Source organism: Mucor velutinosus (assembly GCF_035048745.1).
Source record: "Mucor velutinosus strain NIH1002 chromosome Unknown tig00000034, whole genome shotgun sequence".
In the NCBI taxonomy this organism is placed as follows: Eukaryota; Fungi; Mucoromycota; class Mucoromycetes; order Mucorales; family Mucoraceae; genus Mucor; species Mucor velutinosus.
This window is the reverse complement of record NW_027041912.1, coordinates 171,871-188,561: the sequence shown is the minus strand read 5'-3', so window position 1 is coordinate 188,561 and position 16,691 is coordinate 171,871. Positions and strand designations below refer to the sequence as shown.

Below are 16,691 nucleotides of genomic sequence, written 5' to 3'. Positions count from 1 at the left end.
TAACCCTAACCCTAACCCTAACCCTAACCCTAACCCTAACCCTAACCCTAACCCTAACCCTAACCCTAACCCTAACCCTAACCCTAACCCTAACCCTAACCCTAACCCTAACCCTAACCCTAACCCTAACCCTAACCCTAACCCTAACCCTAACCCTAACCCTAATCGTAACCCTAACCCTAACCGTAACCCTAACCCTAACCCTAACCCTAACCCTAACCTTAACCCTAACCCTAACTCTAACCCTAATCCTAGATCTAACCATAACCCTAACCCTAACCCTATTCCTAATCCTATCCCTAACACTAACCCTAACACTAACACTAATGTTGATACCTCACACCAACACTAGTGCTTTAAAAAAATTGACCATGAAAGACCCCTCTTGGCCTCATGAAGAACAAATCATTCACTTACCTTACCCTTACTTACACTGTGGACATTCCTGGTTGTAAGATCCTGATTATGCTTTCTATTAAAAAAAGAAAACTGTCAGAATAACTCCTGAAATCTGCTCATATTTTACCTTGTAATTGCCTCGGACTTGTTCTGTGGGACAGCGGCTTCTCTTATGGGAAGGGTTATAAGTAGTAAAATATATAGTGTTTTCAAAATAAAAAATGTGGGCGATAAAAAATCCCCAATTTTTTGCAGGGTATTTATATATTTTTTCACTATTAGCCTCGGCACTTAACACCGAGTCTAAAAAAGGATCTCGGCACTTAACGCCGAATCTCGGCACATAACGCCGAATCTCGGCACATAAACGCCGAATCTCGGCACATAACGCCGAGTCTAAAGGGATCTCGGCACTTAACGCCGAGTCTAATCTTTCCTTAAATTTCCGGATCACGTCTTTCACCCGACTTATTCCGGCTTTCGTGTGAAAAAATAATTTTTCAAAAAGATATATAAAGAGCTAGTATAATGCACCTGAAGAAGCTACATCTCATTGTAGCGAATAGATTCAAATCTAAGTGTCTCTAGACTCTCAACTTTGTTGCTTCTTTATCGGTTTTTGGATATATTCTTATTTTTATTCCTATCTAACCCTAACCTCTCTCCAACAAACGCTCTTTTTGGTTACCGCTTCTCTCTGCCGTCGCCATCTCTACAAATATCTTTTTGATTCTGCTACTACTGTACTCTTACAAGTTTCTCTCTCTCTTGTCTCTCTCTCTCTCTCTGATCTCTCCTCTTTTCGTACTTGACTGTCTTTCTTGGTATATATAAATGAATAACAATATTAGTAACTCATTATTTGCCGAGATTAATGAACAGGGCTTCCCTATCTTGCTTCATCTTGATAATCTCCGTGTTGCCACTGAGGCTCTGATCTTTTTTCCTGCTGTCGCTTCTGTCTGGTCCTCGTTCCCCAAGTGGTGCCAAGAAGCCATCATGTTCTGCATGAATGATGTGTTCAAGCCACATCATCATGCCCAACTTGCCTTGACCAAGGCCCTGGACTCTCTTAAGGCCCATCTCACCAATGGTAGCTTTCCCCAGGTTGTTCTCTCTGCTGTTCCGGGAGTTAAGAATTTTCATATGGACAAAACCCTGTCTAGTGAGGATCAAACGATGTTTTCTACTTCCATTGAAAATGCGTTACTTTCGGCTCGTTCTGCTATTCTTAAAACCCTCATAGAAAGCAAAGAACGTGCACTTCAGGCTCATCAATTGCAAGCGTCACCAGCTTTTGTCTTAGCACAATGCCGTGATAGAATTTTTGAGTCAATTTTGGCCATGGGCGGTTCGATTGAACATCTTACCGATGCCCAAATTCATGACGTGGTTCGTTCTTTGTGTCATCTCAGATACAACATGAATAATGTACTGGAAACCCAAGCTTGGGCGAAAGTACAGGCCAATCGAAAACAGCAAAAGGCAAAGTCTGCTGCAGATACTATCATGGACTCCACCTCTGATCTTCCCTCTGCCCAGATGACCGAGTCAATTGCGAAACTGGTCAACAAGACTGTCCAGTCTAAAATCGCGGCTCTTGATAAGAAATTATCAAAACTTTCTGTCTCCGGTTCTTCCTCTCGTCGCTCTGCTGCTTCCGCTTCCTCTTCCCGCCGTCCTCCTGCTTCCTCTTCTGCTTCGTCAAACAAGCAAGGCAAGTCTAAGGCTTCTCCTTCGGGAAAAGGTTCTCGACCTTTGTCCGGCCCCGCCAAGGGTCGAATCCAGAAAGGGGCGTCAAACCCTCCTCGTCGTCTTGCTACCGGTCCCACCCCCTTCAACACCCTGAAGGGCAAAAGAGGCTAAACCCTCTTAGTGGCCGTCATTATTTTTGTGAACATGGTACGTATAGATCTGCTGCAACTTGTAGACACTTTGATGTTCGTAGAGTACACACTTACCCACCTTGGTTTTTTCATAGTGCTCGCCTCAAAGATCGTATCCACTTTATTATAAAACATTCGTCACCACTTTGGGCTGATACATATATTTTTAATAAAGCTGTTCATAATTACTCTTCTATAAATATTCCTACTTCTGTTAGAAAATATTTAGGATTTGGTACCAAGTTTGTTCCTAAACCCAAAGCAAATCCTCGCTTAATTTTACCAAGTGTAGAAGACTTTACAAGACGCATTCGTATAAAGGAAATTTTCAAAGATACTCGAGATAATCCTGACTTTGATATCAGATTTCATGTCAAAACTTCTAATTGGCAACCTGATCCTTCCTCTAATACTTTGATTGAAAAAGGACTTAGACTTGTCAAAAGTAATGTTATTCCTCTTAATCATCCTACACACTATCAACTTTATAACAATAAACTTAATGATATTGTGCCAAAGTTCTTCAAGGATTTTATTAATAATCCAGATATACTTATCAAAGCTTCGGACAAAAATCTTGGACTTACTGTTCTTGATACAAGCTGGTATATTCAAGAAGGACTTCGACAATTAAATGACCCCTGCTTTTATAAGCAACTAGACAAAAACTTCTTCTCTCCTGAAAACTTTGATTCTAGTATTCAGAACATTGTTAGTACTGCTAATAGTTTATTATCTTTACTATGTTCTCAATGGGGTACATCCATCTTTAATAAACAACATGAGAAATATCTTAGGCATCGACTCCTTAATGATAGAAAGTTACCCACCTTTCATCTGTTGCCAAAGATTCACAAGACACCTATGCAAGGTCGTCCTATTGTTCCTTCTCATAGTTGGGTCACGACTGGTTTCTCTATTTATATTGATACAGTCTTACAAAAAGTACTTCCATACTTACCCTACATTATTAAAGATACTAAATCCCTTGTTAAATCACTTGATGGAATTTCTATTCCTCAGGATGAAAGACCTTTATGGTTAGTTACTGGTGATGTGTCTTCAATGTACACGAATCTACCTACTACTCCATATGCTTTCGATGTTATTGCCAACACTGTTAATAAATATGTTCCTCTTTCTTCGAATGACCCTACACTTATTCGAGAAACACTCAAATTTATTATGGGCAATAACTACTTTACTTTTCAAGGCTTACCATATCATCAGGTATCAGGTATTGCAATGGGTACTGCATGCGCTCCTGCTTATGCAAATATCTTGATGCATCATTTCGAAGAACGTTTCTTTGAATTTAATCCTGAATTTAAACTGATCTTTTATGGTCGATATATCGATGATATCTTTATCATTTTCAAAGGATCTAAACAAGAACTTGAAACCTTTTTGTATACTTTTGACACCAAGCGTGCTTTTAGTAACAAATTAAAGATATCTTGGGACTATTCATTGACATCTGTTAGCTTTCTTGATCTTCATATTCATGCAAAGCATAATAAGATTGAATTGTCCACTCATCAAAAAATGCTTAATAAATATTTATATATTCCATTTTCATCTTATCATCCCAAAGATAATAAAGTTGGTTTTATTAAAGCAGAATTGATTCGATACATTCGTAACAGCTCTTCTTACCGAAGTTTTGCTATTACTGCTAAACAATTTTTTACTCGATTACGACTTCGTGGATATCCCCCTCGTTTTTTAATTTGGGTGTTTAGTCAAGTATGTTACGATGACAGACCAAAATATCTTGAAGATACTCCTCTTAGTACAGATAATACTCTTGTACCTTTTGTTACAACGTATAATCCAATTTGGGAGACTTTACATCTTCGAAAAGGACTTAGGTTATTTTCTGATTTAAATCCACACTACCGACCAGTAGTTGCTTTTAAACGAAATAAAAACATTGCTGATTTATTAAATCGTGCCAATGTACAAAAATTAACGGGAAAGAAGTTCCATTCACTACAACAGGATGGACTTTGTTGGACTTCGTCTAAAAAACGTAACCTGAACCCTAACCCTAAACCTAACCTTAACCCTAACACTAACACTAATGTTGATACCTCATACCAACACTAGTGCTTTGAAAAATTTGACCATGAAAGACCCCTCTTGGCCTCATGAAGAACAAATTTTTCACTTACCTTACCCTTACTTACACTGTGGACATTCCTGGTTGTAAGATCCTGATTATGCTTTCTATTAAAAAAAGAAAACTGTCAGAATAACTCCTGAAATCTGCTCATATTTTACCTTGTAATTGCCTCGGACTTGTTCTGTGGGACAGCGGCTTCTCTTATGGGAAGGGTTATAAGTAGTAAAATATATAGTGTTTTCAAAATAAAAAATGTGGGCGATAAAAAAATCCCCAATTTTTTGCAGGGTATTTATATATTTTTTTACCATTAGCCTCGGCACTTAACACCGAGTCTAAAAAAGGATCTCGGCACTTAACGCCGAATCTCGGCACATAACGCCGAATCTCGGCACATAAACGCCGAATCTCGGCACATAACGCCGAGTCTAAAGGGATCTCGGCACTTAACGCCGAGTCTAATCTTTCCTTAAATTTCCGGATCACGTCTTTCACCCGACTTATTCCGGCTTTCGTGTGAAAAAATAATTTTTCAAAAAGATATATAAAGAGCTAGTATAATGCACCTGAAGAAGCTACATCTCATTGTAGCGAATAGATTCAAATCTAAGTGTCTCTAGACTCTCAACTTTGTTGCTTCTTTATCGGTTTTTGGATATATTCTTATTTTTATTCCTATCTAACCCTAACCCTAACCCTATGTCTAATTCTAGTCTTTATCATATCACTATTTTTAATCCTAATATTAGTTCTAATCATAATTCTAAACTCTAAAATTAACATTAATGTTTGGTATCTCACATCCTTCACTATGTGTATTCCTTTATTGTGTCTTCGTGTTGTGAATTGTTGTTATGCATTTATGTATTCTATTTTTGCTATATAAATATCATCATGTTCGTTGTATAGCGGTAATTATTTTTTCTCTGTTATGTTAATGTATTCGCTCCGTTATGGTAATGTATTCGTTTCGCTAATGTAATATATTCGCTCCGCTATGGTAATGAATTCGCTCCGTTATGGTAATGAATTCGCTTTTTATTTTCTTTGTTTTTATTATTTTTATTTTTTTTTTTACTGTTCTTATTCTCTCTTTGTTTTTTTTTCTTTATCTCTGTTATTATTGTTATTATTTCTTTTGTCTACCCCTTTCCCTTTTTCTGTCTTTTTTTTGCCTATTATTCTCTGCTTTTCTGTGTATTTTTTTTTCGTAGTTTCTTCGTCCTTTCTCTTTCTATAATTCTTCCTATTCCATTTCCTCGTCTCTGTGTATTTTATTCCCTATCCCTTCCCTTTTTTTCTTGCTTGTTTCTCCCTTCTCTCTGTATATACTTTCTCTGTTTTTGTTATTCTGTATTTCCATTCTCTCTACCCCCCTTTCTCTGTCTGTGTTTTTGTCCACCTTTCTGTTTTTCATATATCTTTTTTCTGTTTATATTTGCGTTTTTGCTTCTCCGTTTTTTTCTTTGTTTGCTTGTTCTCCCGGTCTCTTCCTCTGCTTTATCTTCATATTTCCCTTTTCTGTTCTGCTTATATTCTTTATCCTCCTTCTCGAACCTTTTTCTTTTCGACTTTTTTTCTCTATTTATTCCTTTCTGTTTCTTTATCGCATTTTCTTTCCTTGACATTGTTTCTTTCGCCTTTCTTTTATGTTTGCCTATTTTCTTCTTTTATGTTTTTTTTTTTTTTGATTTACTTCTCTTTTCGCTTTCTTTGCTTCATTCCTCTTTTTTTTTGTCAATTTATTCTTACTCTTTTCTTTGCTTCTTATTCTTTACATTACTTTCATTTCTTTCGTCTTTTTGCTTTCCTACCATCTCCTTTTATATATCTTTTTTTTCTTTGTCTTATATATTACATTCTGTCTTTTCATGGGTTTCTTTGCTTTCCTTTATTGATTTTGCCTATTATTTGTACTTTTTTTCCTTACTGTCTCAATTTTTCTATCTGTTTTGTTTTATTTACTCTTTTGCATTCTTTTCTGTTTATTATTTTTGCTCAATCTCTCTCTCTTTCTATGTATTTATTTTTAGTCATTTTAATTCCTATTTTGTCGGGTCCTTGTTTATCCAGTATTCGTTCCCATACTTGTTGTTGCTTCTTTTCTTATTATCTCAGTCTCATCCTTTCCCTTCTTTGTTCTTTTCTTAATATCACAACCTTTTCTTATTCTTTTCATTGTTGCTTTGTTCTATTCTGTTTTGATTTGTTTCTTTTAATTGTCACTATTCATTTTTTTATCACATTCCCTCTTTTATATATTCTTTGTCTAATATCCCAATCTCTTCTTGTGGTGTTCTTACATTTTGTCTAATCCCTCCTTTTTTTCCCATTGTTTATTCTTCTGCCTTATTATATCAACGTTTGTTTTGTCGGGTATCATATTGAAAGCCCATGATAAGTTGTATCTTGTTCATCATTTTCCTCAATTGCTATTTTTCAATATTGATGAGTGATGTTGATGAATTATTTGAGATTTATGATAACATATCAAGAAAGTGTAATGCTAATTAACCATTGACGCTTGATAGCATATTTATAAGTTGGCTGGTGCTCTCTTACTACTGTTAAGAGCTTTCTATATTGTTTTTTAATAGTAAAACTGAAATTGATTATAACAGTTTAATGATATAATGATTTCAAACTATTTTTTTTACTAATTATTCCAGAGCACGCTCTATGTAGTGGTATATATGAGACCGCTCAGTGAAGCAATCTCTGGTGAGATAATAACTGGATAACATTTTCTATAAGTTCGCATACGCGAACTGGGCTATCTTAGGCTACCTTTCCCTATTTTTCAAACACCGAGGTACTTGGTGTCTGGGAAATGTTATTAGGAATGATACCTCATGTATCATGGTACCCAAGCACCGTGAGTCTTGCTTCTGATTGGCCATTCAAATGATACCTGTAATAATACGATATCCTATTCTTATGTATCATTTGCCCTTTGTTCTGATTGGCTTTTAGCATGATACGCGTGAGTCGCCCAGAAATGTTATTAGGCCAAACGGCCACTGATCGCCCCGACTTGGTTGCTCGAGTATTCAATCTTAAGCACCGAGAGCTGCTTAAAGACTTGAAAGACAGAAAGGTATTGTAAGGACTATTGAGTATCAAAAGCGTGGTCTCCCTCACGGTCATATGCTATTGTTTTTAGATGCAGAAACAGATAGATTTGATACGCCAGAGAGGATTGATCAGATCATTTGCGCTGAGATCCCAAATGTTGAAGAAGAACCTGAATTACATGCAATCATCACTCGCAATATGATGCATGGCCCATGTGGCGAGCTAAACTCAAAGCCTCCGTGTATGGTACAAGATGCTTTTGGCAATGATGTATGCTCAAAGAAATTTCCCAAAAACTGCCAGCCAGTAACGGTGACCAGTGCTGATGGCTATCCTACTTATAGAAGAAGAAGAGATGGTCGTTCTCATCAGGTGCGCGTTAAGGACAAGTTGGGTGTCTACCGCGATTTCCATATGACGAATGAGTGGGTGGTGCCATACAACCCTTATTTGTCAAAAAGTACAATGCCCATGTAAATGTCGAAGTATGTGGTAGCGTCCAGGCAATTAAGTACATCAACAAGTATATTTACAAAGGCTCTGATCAGACAACGCTCAAAACTACAACCACCACCACAGCCACTGAAACAGCAAATGCCACTACCACAGCAACAACTCAGAATGACGAAGTAGCCAAGTATCTAAATGGCCGTTATGTTAGTCCTGTTGAAGCTGCATGGAGGTTGTTTGAATTCCCAATGTATGAGGAAAGCCCATTTGTTACTCCACTTGCTGTGCATTTTGAAAACGAGCAACCTGTTTATTTTAATCCCCAATGGCCACAGGAGAAAATTGACAAAGTATTGAGAGAGAGTCGCTCTACTTTGATGGCTTACTTTCATTACAACCATGCAAATCACGGCAAACCCGGTTTTCGACCGTTGCTTTATCAAGAGTTCTGAACATATGACTTGGCAGCAGAACGCAAAAAAGTGGAAGCCCAGGTCTTCGAGTAGAATGTCAATTGGGCGCATGTATTACTGCAATCCTGCTGCCGGTGAGAGGTATTATCTGCGTCTGCTGCTCACAGTTGTCAGAGGAGCCATGTCGTTTTCTCATCTGAGAACTGTCAATAATCACGAGTACGCCACCTTTCGCGAGGCCTGTATGATGCTGCATTTGATCGAAGATGATGGAGAATGAACCAGAGCCTTTGAAGAAGCTGCTACCTTTGCCTCTGGCTACGCATTGCGTTCAATGTTTGTCTCTGCGCTCATGTTCAACTCATTGGTATCGCCTTTCAGATTTGGAATCAATTCTGTGAAAGTTTCTGTGATGACCTTGAGCATGCAATCGTGCAAAAAGGGTATTCGCTGCTGCTCAGCGTGCAACCTGACGCTGAATTTTACCGTGGAACGCAAAGTCTTGATTACGGCTTATATCTGTTGCAAACATCACTTGGTGCACAAGACAGATCTCTAGGTCAGTTCAATTTGCCTTTGCCTCTCTTCAACTGGAATGGCTTGATAAGCAGAATGACTGGCATACAACTCAATTCATTGATTCTCAATGAAATGTCATATCTCCAAGATCAAGAAGCCTTTTCGTATCAGCAAAAGTATGCTCAAATGAACGCTACCCAGAAGCACGTATTTGAGACCATCACCTCCTCCATCAACAGCTCACATTTCTATTTGCAAGGTCCAGCCGGCACTGGCAAAACTTTCATTTACAATACTCTTTGTCATTTTTATAGAAGCCATGGAAAAATTGTTCTCTGTGTTGCCTCCTCAGGCATTGCTGCTTTGCTACTTCCTGGTGGGCGTACGTCGCACTCTCGCTTTGCCATTCCACTCAACATCCACGAGCAGTCTGTGTGTGCGATCAAGAAGAACGATGACCTTGCTGATCTCATTTGAGAAACAGCAGTGATAATTTGGGATGAAGTGTCAATGCAGCATCGATATTGCTTTGAAGCTCTTGATAGAACACTTTGAGACATCTGCAGTTGTAGTGAACGTGTCCACTTTGGTGGTATTCCTGTTGTTTTTGGTGGCGATTTTGCTCAAATTCCTCCTGTCGTAAAACAAGGTGGCCGTTCTGAAATCGTTGCTGCTTGGTTGATGTCCTCAAGGTTGTGCCCCAGACTACAAAAGCTGAGACTTGCCAACTTCAATGATACGAATAGGCAATTTGCAGATTGGACAATATGTACTGAAGGTTAAAATTCTTGGAAGACCAGATGTAGTAGAGTTGAATCCTCGCTTTACATTATCAACATTGCCTGGTACATTACCATTTATTTTGACTAGGAAACAGTTCCCTGTAAAAGTGTCTTTTGCGACGACAATCAACAAGTCTCAGGGGCAATCCCTTAGAAAAGTCGCTGTAAACCTCAGGGGTCCTGTTTTCACACATGGCCAACTCCATGTTGCCATCTCGAGAGCAACATCTGCAAACGGTATGACAATTCTACTGCCAGAAAATGCGACTCGGACAGAGAATGTTGTCTACCCAGAAGTATTATATAATATAAATGCTGTATAAAGAAAGTTGGTCTGTAACTCCCAACTCCTGTCGTCTTAATCAAGTTTCAAGTCTATTTTTTGTTTTAAAATTTTTGAATCGAATATAATCATTGTTTAAAACCTACTTGATATACCAAATTTTTATTATCTCTGATTTGAAATGTCTTCGGCCAGAGCCCGCAGGGCGACGCCGACATCGAGCGTAGCGAGATAGATCGGCTATGTTGTGCCAGAAGGGCTACAACTGTCTATAAAGATTAAGGTATTCTTGATGGGTAGATATGTCTGTGTTGTGCAACGACATGGACAAGCTATGATAAGTGAAGTGCATCTCAGCTATCTAAATACTGAGGTTCACCAGATGTGATAAGCGTTGTACAAATTAAATTGCTACTTTGGCATTCAGAACTTAGTATAAATAGAATAACTCTTGTCTTCATCAATAAATCTTCAGTTTTTGTGTCTGATCTTATTCAAATAAGTCTTTTCTTGTTTTTATAATATCGAACATTTTTTATAAGCTACAAATAATAATCCTTCTATTCTTTGTGCTTAACAGGCTAGTTTCTGGGTATTATATGGCCTGCGATCTGATTGGCCCTTATCATGATACCCATGTTACCCGTGGTACCTGAGGTATCATTTCTGGGCGATTCACGCCGTGAGTCGTCCAGAAATGCTATTAGGTCATAGTTCTGGACCAAGAGCTGAAAGGTTTCTTGTCTGAAAGAAAAGAGACGAGAAAAAAAAAACAGTGTTTCTTTCTTTTTCTTCTTTACGAGGGACGTTCAGAAATTCATGTTTTTTGATATTTTTATATTTGGGGAGGCTAAAATCGTGCACATTTTTCCATAAATCGATGCAGTTTGTTGAGCGCTATAGTAGTGTATGTTTTACAACATCATTCTATTTCTAAAATCAATCTTGATCGAGCCAAAACAGCACTCCTGAGATGCCATTTTTGCAACAATGGTGTTTAAAGACCGAATGTTTTAAATTCCTACTAATTTGGCCTGATAGAGTCTTCAGCTTTGGATGAGCATTGTACCTCGAATTACTTATAAAATGGCTATTGTAGTCTTCAAGCTTTCTTTTGAGATGTCAAAGTATACTTACCCAAAAACGACGAGTTGAAAAACGCAAAATTAGGGTAGTTAAAAGCGCCCAAAAATAAGCCATTTTTCCCGCCTTTTTGATCGAATACCAACTAATTCTGCTTGTTTAAACGATAATAATAACATGTCCATTGCTACTGAGTGCAAATAATTCTTCCTAATCATGATCACATTAGGATAGATAAGCAACTAATAAATCGGATTAACCTTTAAGAACACAATTTAATTGCGGGATTACTTCAATTTAGAAACAAAAGGCAATTGTAAAAAAAAAAAAAAAAAAAAAAAAAAAAAAAAAAAAAAAAAAACGATAGAAATTAGCCAGTGGATTTTAAACCAAATATCCTGAATTCTCGAAAAAACAAAATCAGCATACAAGTGTAGAAATCACCAAAATATACATTTTTGCTGGTTGTATTTGCAATAGCAATGTTTTCCCTTCGCCGCTCCTGCAGCAATAAAGCATTCCATCCATGCGAGTGAGTTATGCAGGTAGTACTAACTTTAAATGAAATCATTATTTGTCAATGGTCTTTAGTAATTGATGCTTGTCGTTATTTTATCGATTTCGATTAATCTTTCTTGGTTGATATATGCCGTCAATCTGCCATGTGTTCACTACAATTTATATATCAAGCTTATTATTAGTTTTTGTTATCTACCAAGTTACCAGCCTTCTCATCCAAATCGGCATGACTCCATCACATCAAAGACGGAAACGATATTGGTTTTGATAGAATTGTTGGTTCTGTTGAAGTTCTGTCTTCTGGTGGAAGCAATGTGCGTAAAGAGAATATAGAAGGTGCTTTGATACGACATGAGTGTACATTTCTCAACATATATCTTTCATAGGATTAAATTGAACTTGAAAATGATAGCTTCAGAAAGCAAGCATCAGTATCAACCACGCTTTTGCTTTGAGTATTTGAGCAGACTTCCTCCAAAATCAAATCAATATGTTTGCTGTTAGCGCTTGATCCGTACATTATTAAAACAAATTTCTTGGTCGTGGTAAATCAATTAAACGGATGTATTAAGTTGGATCTTATTGTATATCGTGGCTTGTTAAATTCATGTCATTGGTGACTCTACAGTATAACTTGCATTCATCATATTCAGCATCATGAGCGTTGTGTTTAAATGCATGCTCATTGACTGCAACCCAGTTTAGTGCACAGCACCCATTATTTCTAATGACCACATCAACCGTTTAGATTATTGTAATTAGTGTCGAAATAGTCATGGTATTTACCTTGAATCACCACCATCATTCAGTCATCAATTAACTCGTATAAAGCGTTTTTAGTAATCGGAGCAAGTGCGAGAAAGATCAATTATTGTAACTTGTTGTGATAAGTAAGTGGATTGCTGCTAGCTACGGTTATGCTTTCTTGATGCCTTTAGGATAGATTTTGGAAAGAAACTATATTTCCAAGCTACTATTTTATGCGGTTGAAAACGCGTTTTTTCTTTTTGGCTTTTCTTGAATTGAACTATTCTAACCTCCCAAAACTTTCTTTTATTCACAATATGTAGGTTGTTTATATATCATCTTCTCTTAACTAACGTTTACCTCTCAATGTCGAAGAAGCATTATATAGAAAGCCAATTAGCTGATTTGAACCCCCAATCTTTTTACATCGAGTTCGGATTTAAAACGAGAGGGCATGGTGAACAGCAATTCATGCAGGTTGTTAAAAGAGTATATGATGAAACGGAAAATGACAATTTTAAGCAATTGTTGAATAACGAATTCATTGAAAACAACTTTCTGTTAAGCTTTTTGATGACTATATTTGCAATGGATTGATTAAATCTTCATTTTAACAGTGCTTGAAAGAAGAGACATATTTGGACATGTATTGGCAAAACACTATAGAGAAAGTCATCGCCAGCAGTAAAATACAACGAAAGACTGATCACGTGGTATCCAGAGAGAGACTTGAGGCAAGCCTTTTACAAATGAGCCAGCAGGTTAGATTCTGATAAAATTTCTGTATAGTTCTCCAGATCCACCATTAAAGACCGGCGATTACCTGACACAAACTATAAATCCAAAAAGCTTGTCGTTTAACTTTCTAACGTTTTATTTTACAGTCTTTCTCAAAACAAAATCATAGATCTCTCCAACAGCGGACATTCTTTAGAGAAGACAACTATAGCAGACTTTGAACGATTAATCAATGAGTCAGCATTCGAAACATTGCCAGAAGCCTTGAGGCACATCTAGACATCTATAGTAGCATGTATCAAGGAACTGGGGCAAAATCCATGTCAAGAGCTTTCAAAATAGAGGAGCCATGCTGAAATAATGCACCATTTGTCGAGAAAACACAAATCACTAGTTCATGAAGGAGAGCTGAATGAGCCCACACTACTTTTAGGGAGGATGAAAGGAACTCACTTTTTCTTTCCCTCTACGAGATGGTAACGGGCCGTTTTTATTCCTCTTTAAATTGTTTCTCTAATGAAAAGAATCCTTCTGATTGCATATTGGCTTACTGTGTATGTCTTGGGATCAGAGATCCATCAAGATTTTGTGGACAACGTTGACCCGAGTCAAGATGAAGATAACCCAGCATCTGGGTCGACACATCATCCTTACGGTAAGTTTTGCATATCTGGCATGAACTGCAAAAGTCAATTTACTCAAGAACCAACTAGTAGGGATACCTGTTGGCACATGGAAAATGATTGATCTGAGCACAGTAGAGAAAGATGAGATTTGCAGCGAGCAGCAGACATTTTGTAGTGTAAAATCAGTTTCTGGCTTTAATATGTAGAGGTTATTAATCTAGCATTGCACACACACGTAGAATGAATGTGGTGGATACGATTTAACCATAGTCAAGTGCGTTTTTAAAGTTGACAAACTATAATCAACACTAAATTTCTACTGAAAATAGCTTTTGCAATAGAACAACCATGGCATGGAACTGTAAATGTAAGGTAAATGTATAAAAGGAGGCTCTGTAAAGGGGTTTTTATTAAAAAAACAAGATGGTGTATTAGAACCATGTACCTGATACACCGCCTTACGGATGGCCTAGTACAATTGCAGAGTGTCATGGTAAAGAAACTGCATGTAACAATGGTTGTTCTTCTGGGTCCACCAAAGCAATCTGTCTGAAAGCATGTGGTCAGTACTACAAGTGTAACCAAGCAGGTAGTCCGCCTAGTAGTCTCCGAGTAGACAATGAAAATGATGTACCCAACTATAGCATTGCAGGAATCCAATCTCCTTTAAATTCCTCTAATGCAGCAGTGCAATGGCATATCTCTCTCTCCTCTTTTGTCCAACTATCCGTAGCGCTCACTACATTGATCATCGTCATAGTATAAAGTACATACACCTTCTTTTATTCGTACTACATCAAATGTCAACTAATGACACAACAGATACAATTGTCTTCTACGGCCACTGGTGGCTTTCTCTGCATAAATCTGTACTTTTTTCTGTCGCTGCTGATGATTGATTGTTCATCTAATTCATTGCCGTTTGATAGCCGTGATGTTTTTGATATCATTTCCGTTGGATCTAATAGAATCAATGTGTCCAAACTTGTGTCACTCATACGCCACATGGGTGGTTGTCTGTATAATCCAAAATGTAAATCACCTGCTGTCATGGTGCCTTGGTAAGGATTGGCTATTGCTGGCACGTTTTGACCAAATAACTCGTCGTCAAAAATCTGTATACGTGCATGTCGTTCAAATGCCTGATCTAGTATTGGTAAATGACGGCTTGATAAACGACGGTGATCCATGCCATTGGTTGAGTACCAATACGAAGCCATTGATGTTTTGTAATGATTGAAATTGTATGCAAGAGTGAAGAGAGAGTGTGTGTGTGCGTATTAGAGATAAAAAAAAAGCAAAAAGAAAGAGAAAGAGAAAGAGAGAGAGAGAGAGAGAGAGAGAGAGAGAGAGAGAAAAGAATGAAATCTTCCCCCTTTTTTTTTTATTATTGTGTGTGTGTGTGTTTTTTTTTTTTCATCCGCGTGATGTGGTTCACACTACATGTCGATCTCAAATGTCTGTTATTCGACTTGACCCAAAACTTGACCCATTTGGATCTTTTGTCCAGCAGTAACCTTGAACTCAAATGATTGTGGTGCTTCAAACACCAGCACAACAGTAGAACCGAGATAGAATCCGCCCATTTCATCGCCATAACGCAAGGCTTTACCGCCCAAAATCCTACTAGCAGATTTGTATGTCACTTCAGTGTATGTGCCTAGTGGGATATCCTCCTTTTGGTTGGTTTTCAGTGCTTCGTCAAAGTTGATTTTGATGGATCCGACATTGGTTGCTCCCACAGGAATCATGGAAAAGAAGCCGTACTTCCATTTACCAAGCAATGCCACTCTTTCATTCAGGACAAACAGATTTTGCAATAGATTGACAAAGTAGGGCGACACGGAGAACAATTCACCAGCGAAATGTCTTCTTGTTTGAACAATCCAGTTTGTGGGTGAATGGAACCTATGGTAGTCTCCAGGTGCTAAATAGACGACGCAAAAGAACATGGCATGACCAGGCTTCACCTTGTGCTCGGTGATATCAGGGGTAACATCTGCTAATTTGACAAGCGCACGTTCATCTTGAGGATCGTTTTCTTCTGATCTTGCTAAACCATCGGGCCCCACTGCTGATTCTGTCTTGACAGAGTGCCCCTCGTTCATCATATCGTCCAACGAATACTCGATGCCATTGACATTGGCAAATTCTTCTTCATCTACAATATGAGGCGTATTTCCCAACAGGGCACTCTCCACAGGTGATGTTGTTTTTTCGTCATTGCCCAAAAGTGCGTCTAGTTTGTAGGTGACGCCCTTGATCTGCTCGATATCCTGACCCTGAACAACACCAAAGTGCAATACCTTACCATCCGATGGGGAAACAAGCGTGGCATTAGCAATGGGTCTGGCTCCTTCCTTTAACTCTCGGTAAAAGAATGCTGACAAGTTGGGATAATCGTATAAATTGGGATTCTTCATTTCGTCAAGGTTACATCCGAAAATCCAACTGTACAGTTTGAAGCCAAAAGGACGAAGAGGCTCAGGGATTGTCAGCGAGTTGAATGCTCCCCACAGGCGAGACATGGATCTCAATGGCAAAGCAGCTGCGACGTGTACCTAAATAATTTCATTGTTGGTACAGCTAAAGCATGAATGGTCTGCCAAGCGTATTTACCTGCCAAGGGCCAGAGGCTACATATTTTTTTGGGTGTTCTAATCTATCTTCTTCTCTCTGAATCACTCTGCGATACTGAATAAAACCAATCACGCCGAGACCTAGTGCTACAGGGATTGGATACCACTTGGTCTCTGTATTGTTCCAACTGTCCACCAAACGACCCAGCAAAGGTTTCTGTTGTTGTTTCTGTTGTTGTTGCTGTTGTTGTCGAGTAGCTGAAGCGTGAAAAGATTTGTTCTTGGAAGCGAACCGTGTACTGTATCGCACCGCTGATATACTCGGCTTCGAAAGCAATCGAATGACCATGTTTAGAAGGTTTGAAAAGAGTACAAGAAAAGAAAGAGTGGGTGGAGGGGGGGTTGTAAAGTCTTTTTTTTTTATATGTATATACATTCTGCCGGTGTTGGAAATGCTCGGGTTGTCT

The 16,691-nt window shown here is 38.2% G+C and overlaps 6 protein-coding genes across 6 annotated transcripts; 4 read left to right on the top strand and 2 right to left on the bottom strand.

Moving 5' to 3' along the window:
- Positions 1–1,233: 1,233 nt before the first annotated feature.
- Positions 1,234–2,265, top strand: ATC70_000143 (uncharacterized protein; the record flags this gene model as incomplete). Its single annotated transcript, XM_064819564.1, has 1 exon — positions 1,234–2,265. The coding sequence occupies one exon, from the start codon at positions 1,234–1,236 to the stop codon at positions 2,263–2,265; it is 1,032 nt and encodes a 343-aa protein (XP_064679771.1).
- Positions 2,266–3,149: 884 nt separating this feature from the next.
- On the top strand, positions 3,150–4,394 carry ATC70_000142 (uncharacterized protein; the record flags this gene model as incomplete). The annotated part of the gene is made up of 1 exon (XM_064819563.1): positions 3,150–4,394. The coding sequence occupies one exon, from the start codon at positions 3,150–3,152 to the stop codon at positions 4,392–4,394; it is 1,245 nt and encodes a 414-aa protein (XP_064679770.1).
- A 3,163-nt stretch (positions 4,395–7,557) lies between these two features.
- ATC70_000141 (uncharacterized protein) lies at positions 7,558–9,344 on the top strand (the record flags this gene model as incomplete). The annotated part of the gene is made up of 2 exons (XM_064819562.1): positions 7,558–7,945; positions 8,791–9,344. 2 exons carry the CDS (start codon positions 7,558–7,560, stop codon positions 9,342–9,344), a joined length of 942 nt encoding a protein of 313 aa, XP_064679769.1.
- A 4,191-nt stretch (positions 9,345–13,535) lies between these two features.
- ATC70_000140 (uncharacterized protein) lies at positions 13,536–14,410 on the top strand (the record flags this gene model as incomplete). Its single annotated transcript, XM_064819561.1, has 5 exons — positions 13,536–13,674; positions 13,733–13,821; positions 13,885–13,919; positions 13,975–14,017; positions 14,081–14,410. The coding sequence occupies 5 exons, from the start codon at positions 13,536–13,538 to the stop codon at positions 14,408–14,410; spliced, it is 636 nt and encodes a 211-aa protein (XP_064679768.1).
- Positions 14,411–14,448: 38 nt separating this feature from the next.
- Positions 14,449–14,865, bottom strand: ATC70_000139 (uncharacterized protein; the record flags this gene model as incomplete). The annotated part of the gene is made up of 1 exon (XM_064819560.1): positions 14,449–14,865. One exon carries the CDS (start codon positions 14,863–14,865, stop codon positions 14,449–14,451), a length of 417 nt encoding a protein of 138 aa, XP_064679767.1.
- A 243-nt stretch (positions 14,866–15,108) lies between these two features.
- ATC70_000138 (uncharacterized protein) lies at positions 15,109–16,573 on the bottom strand (the record flags this gene model as incomplete). Its single annotated transcript, XM_064819559.1, has 2 exons — positions 15,109–16,206; positions 16,265–16,573. The coding sequence occupies 2 exons, from the start codon at positions 16,571–16,573 to the stop codon at positions 15,109–15,111; spliced, it is 1,407 nt and encodes a 468-aa protein (XP_064679766.1).
- Between the last annotated feature and the right edge of the window lie 118 nt (positions 16,574–16,691).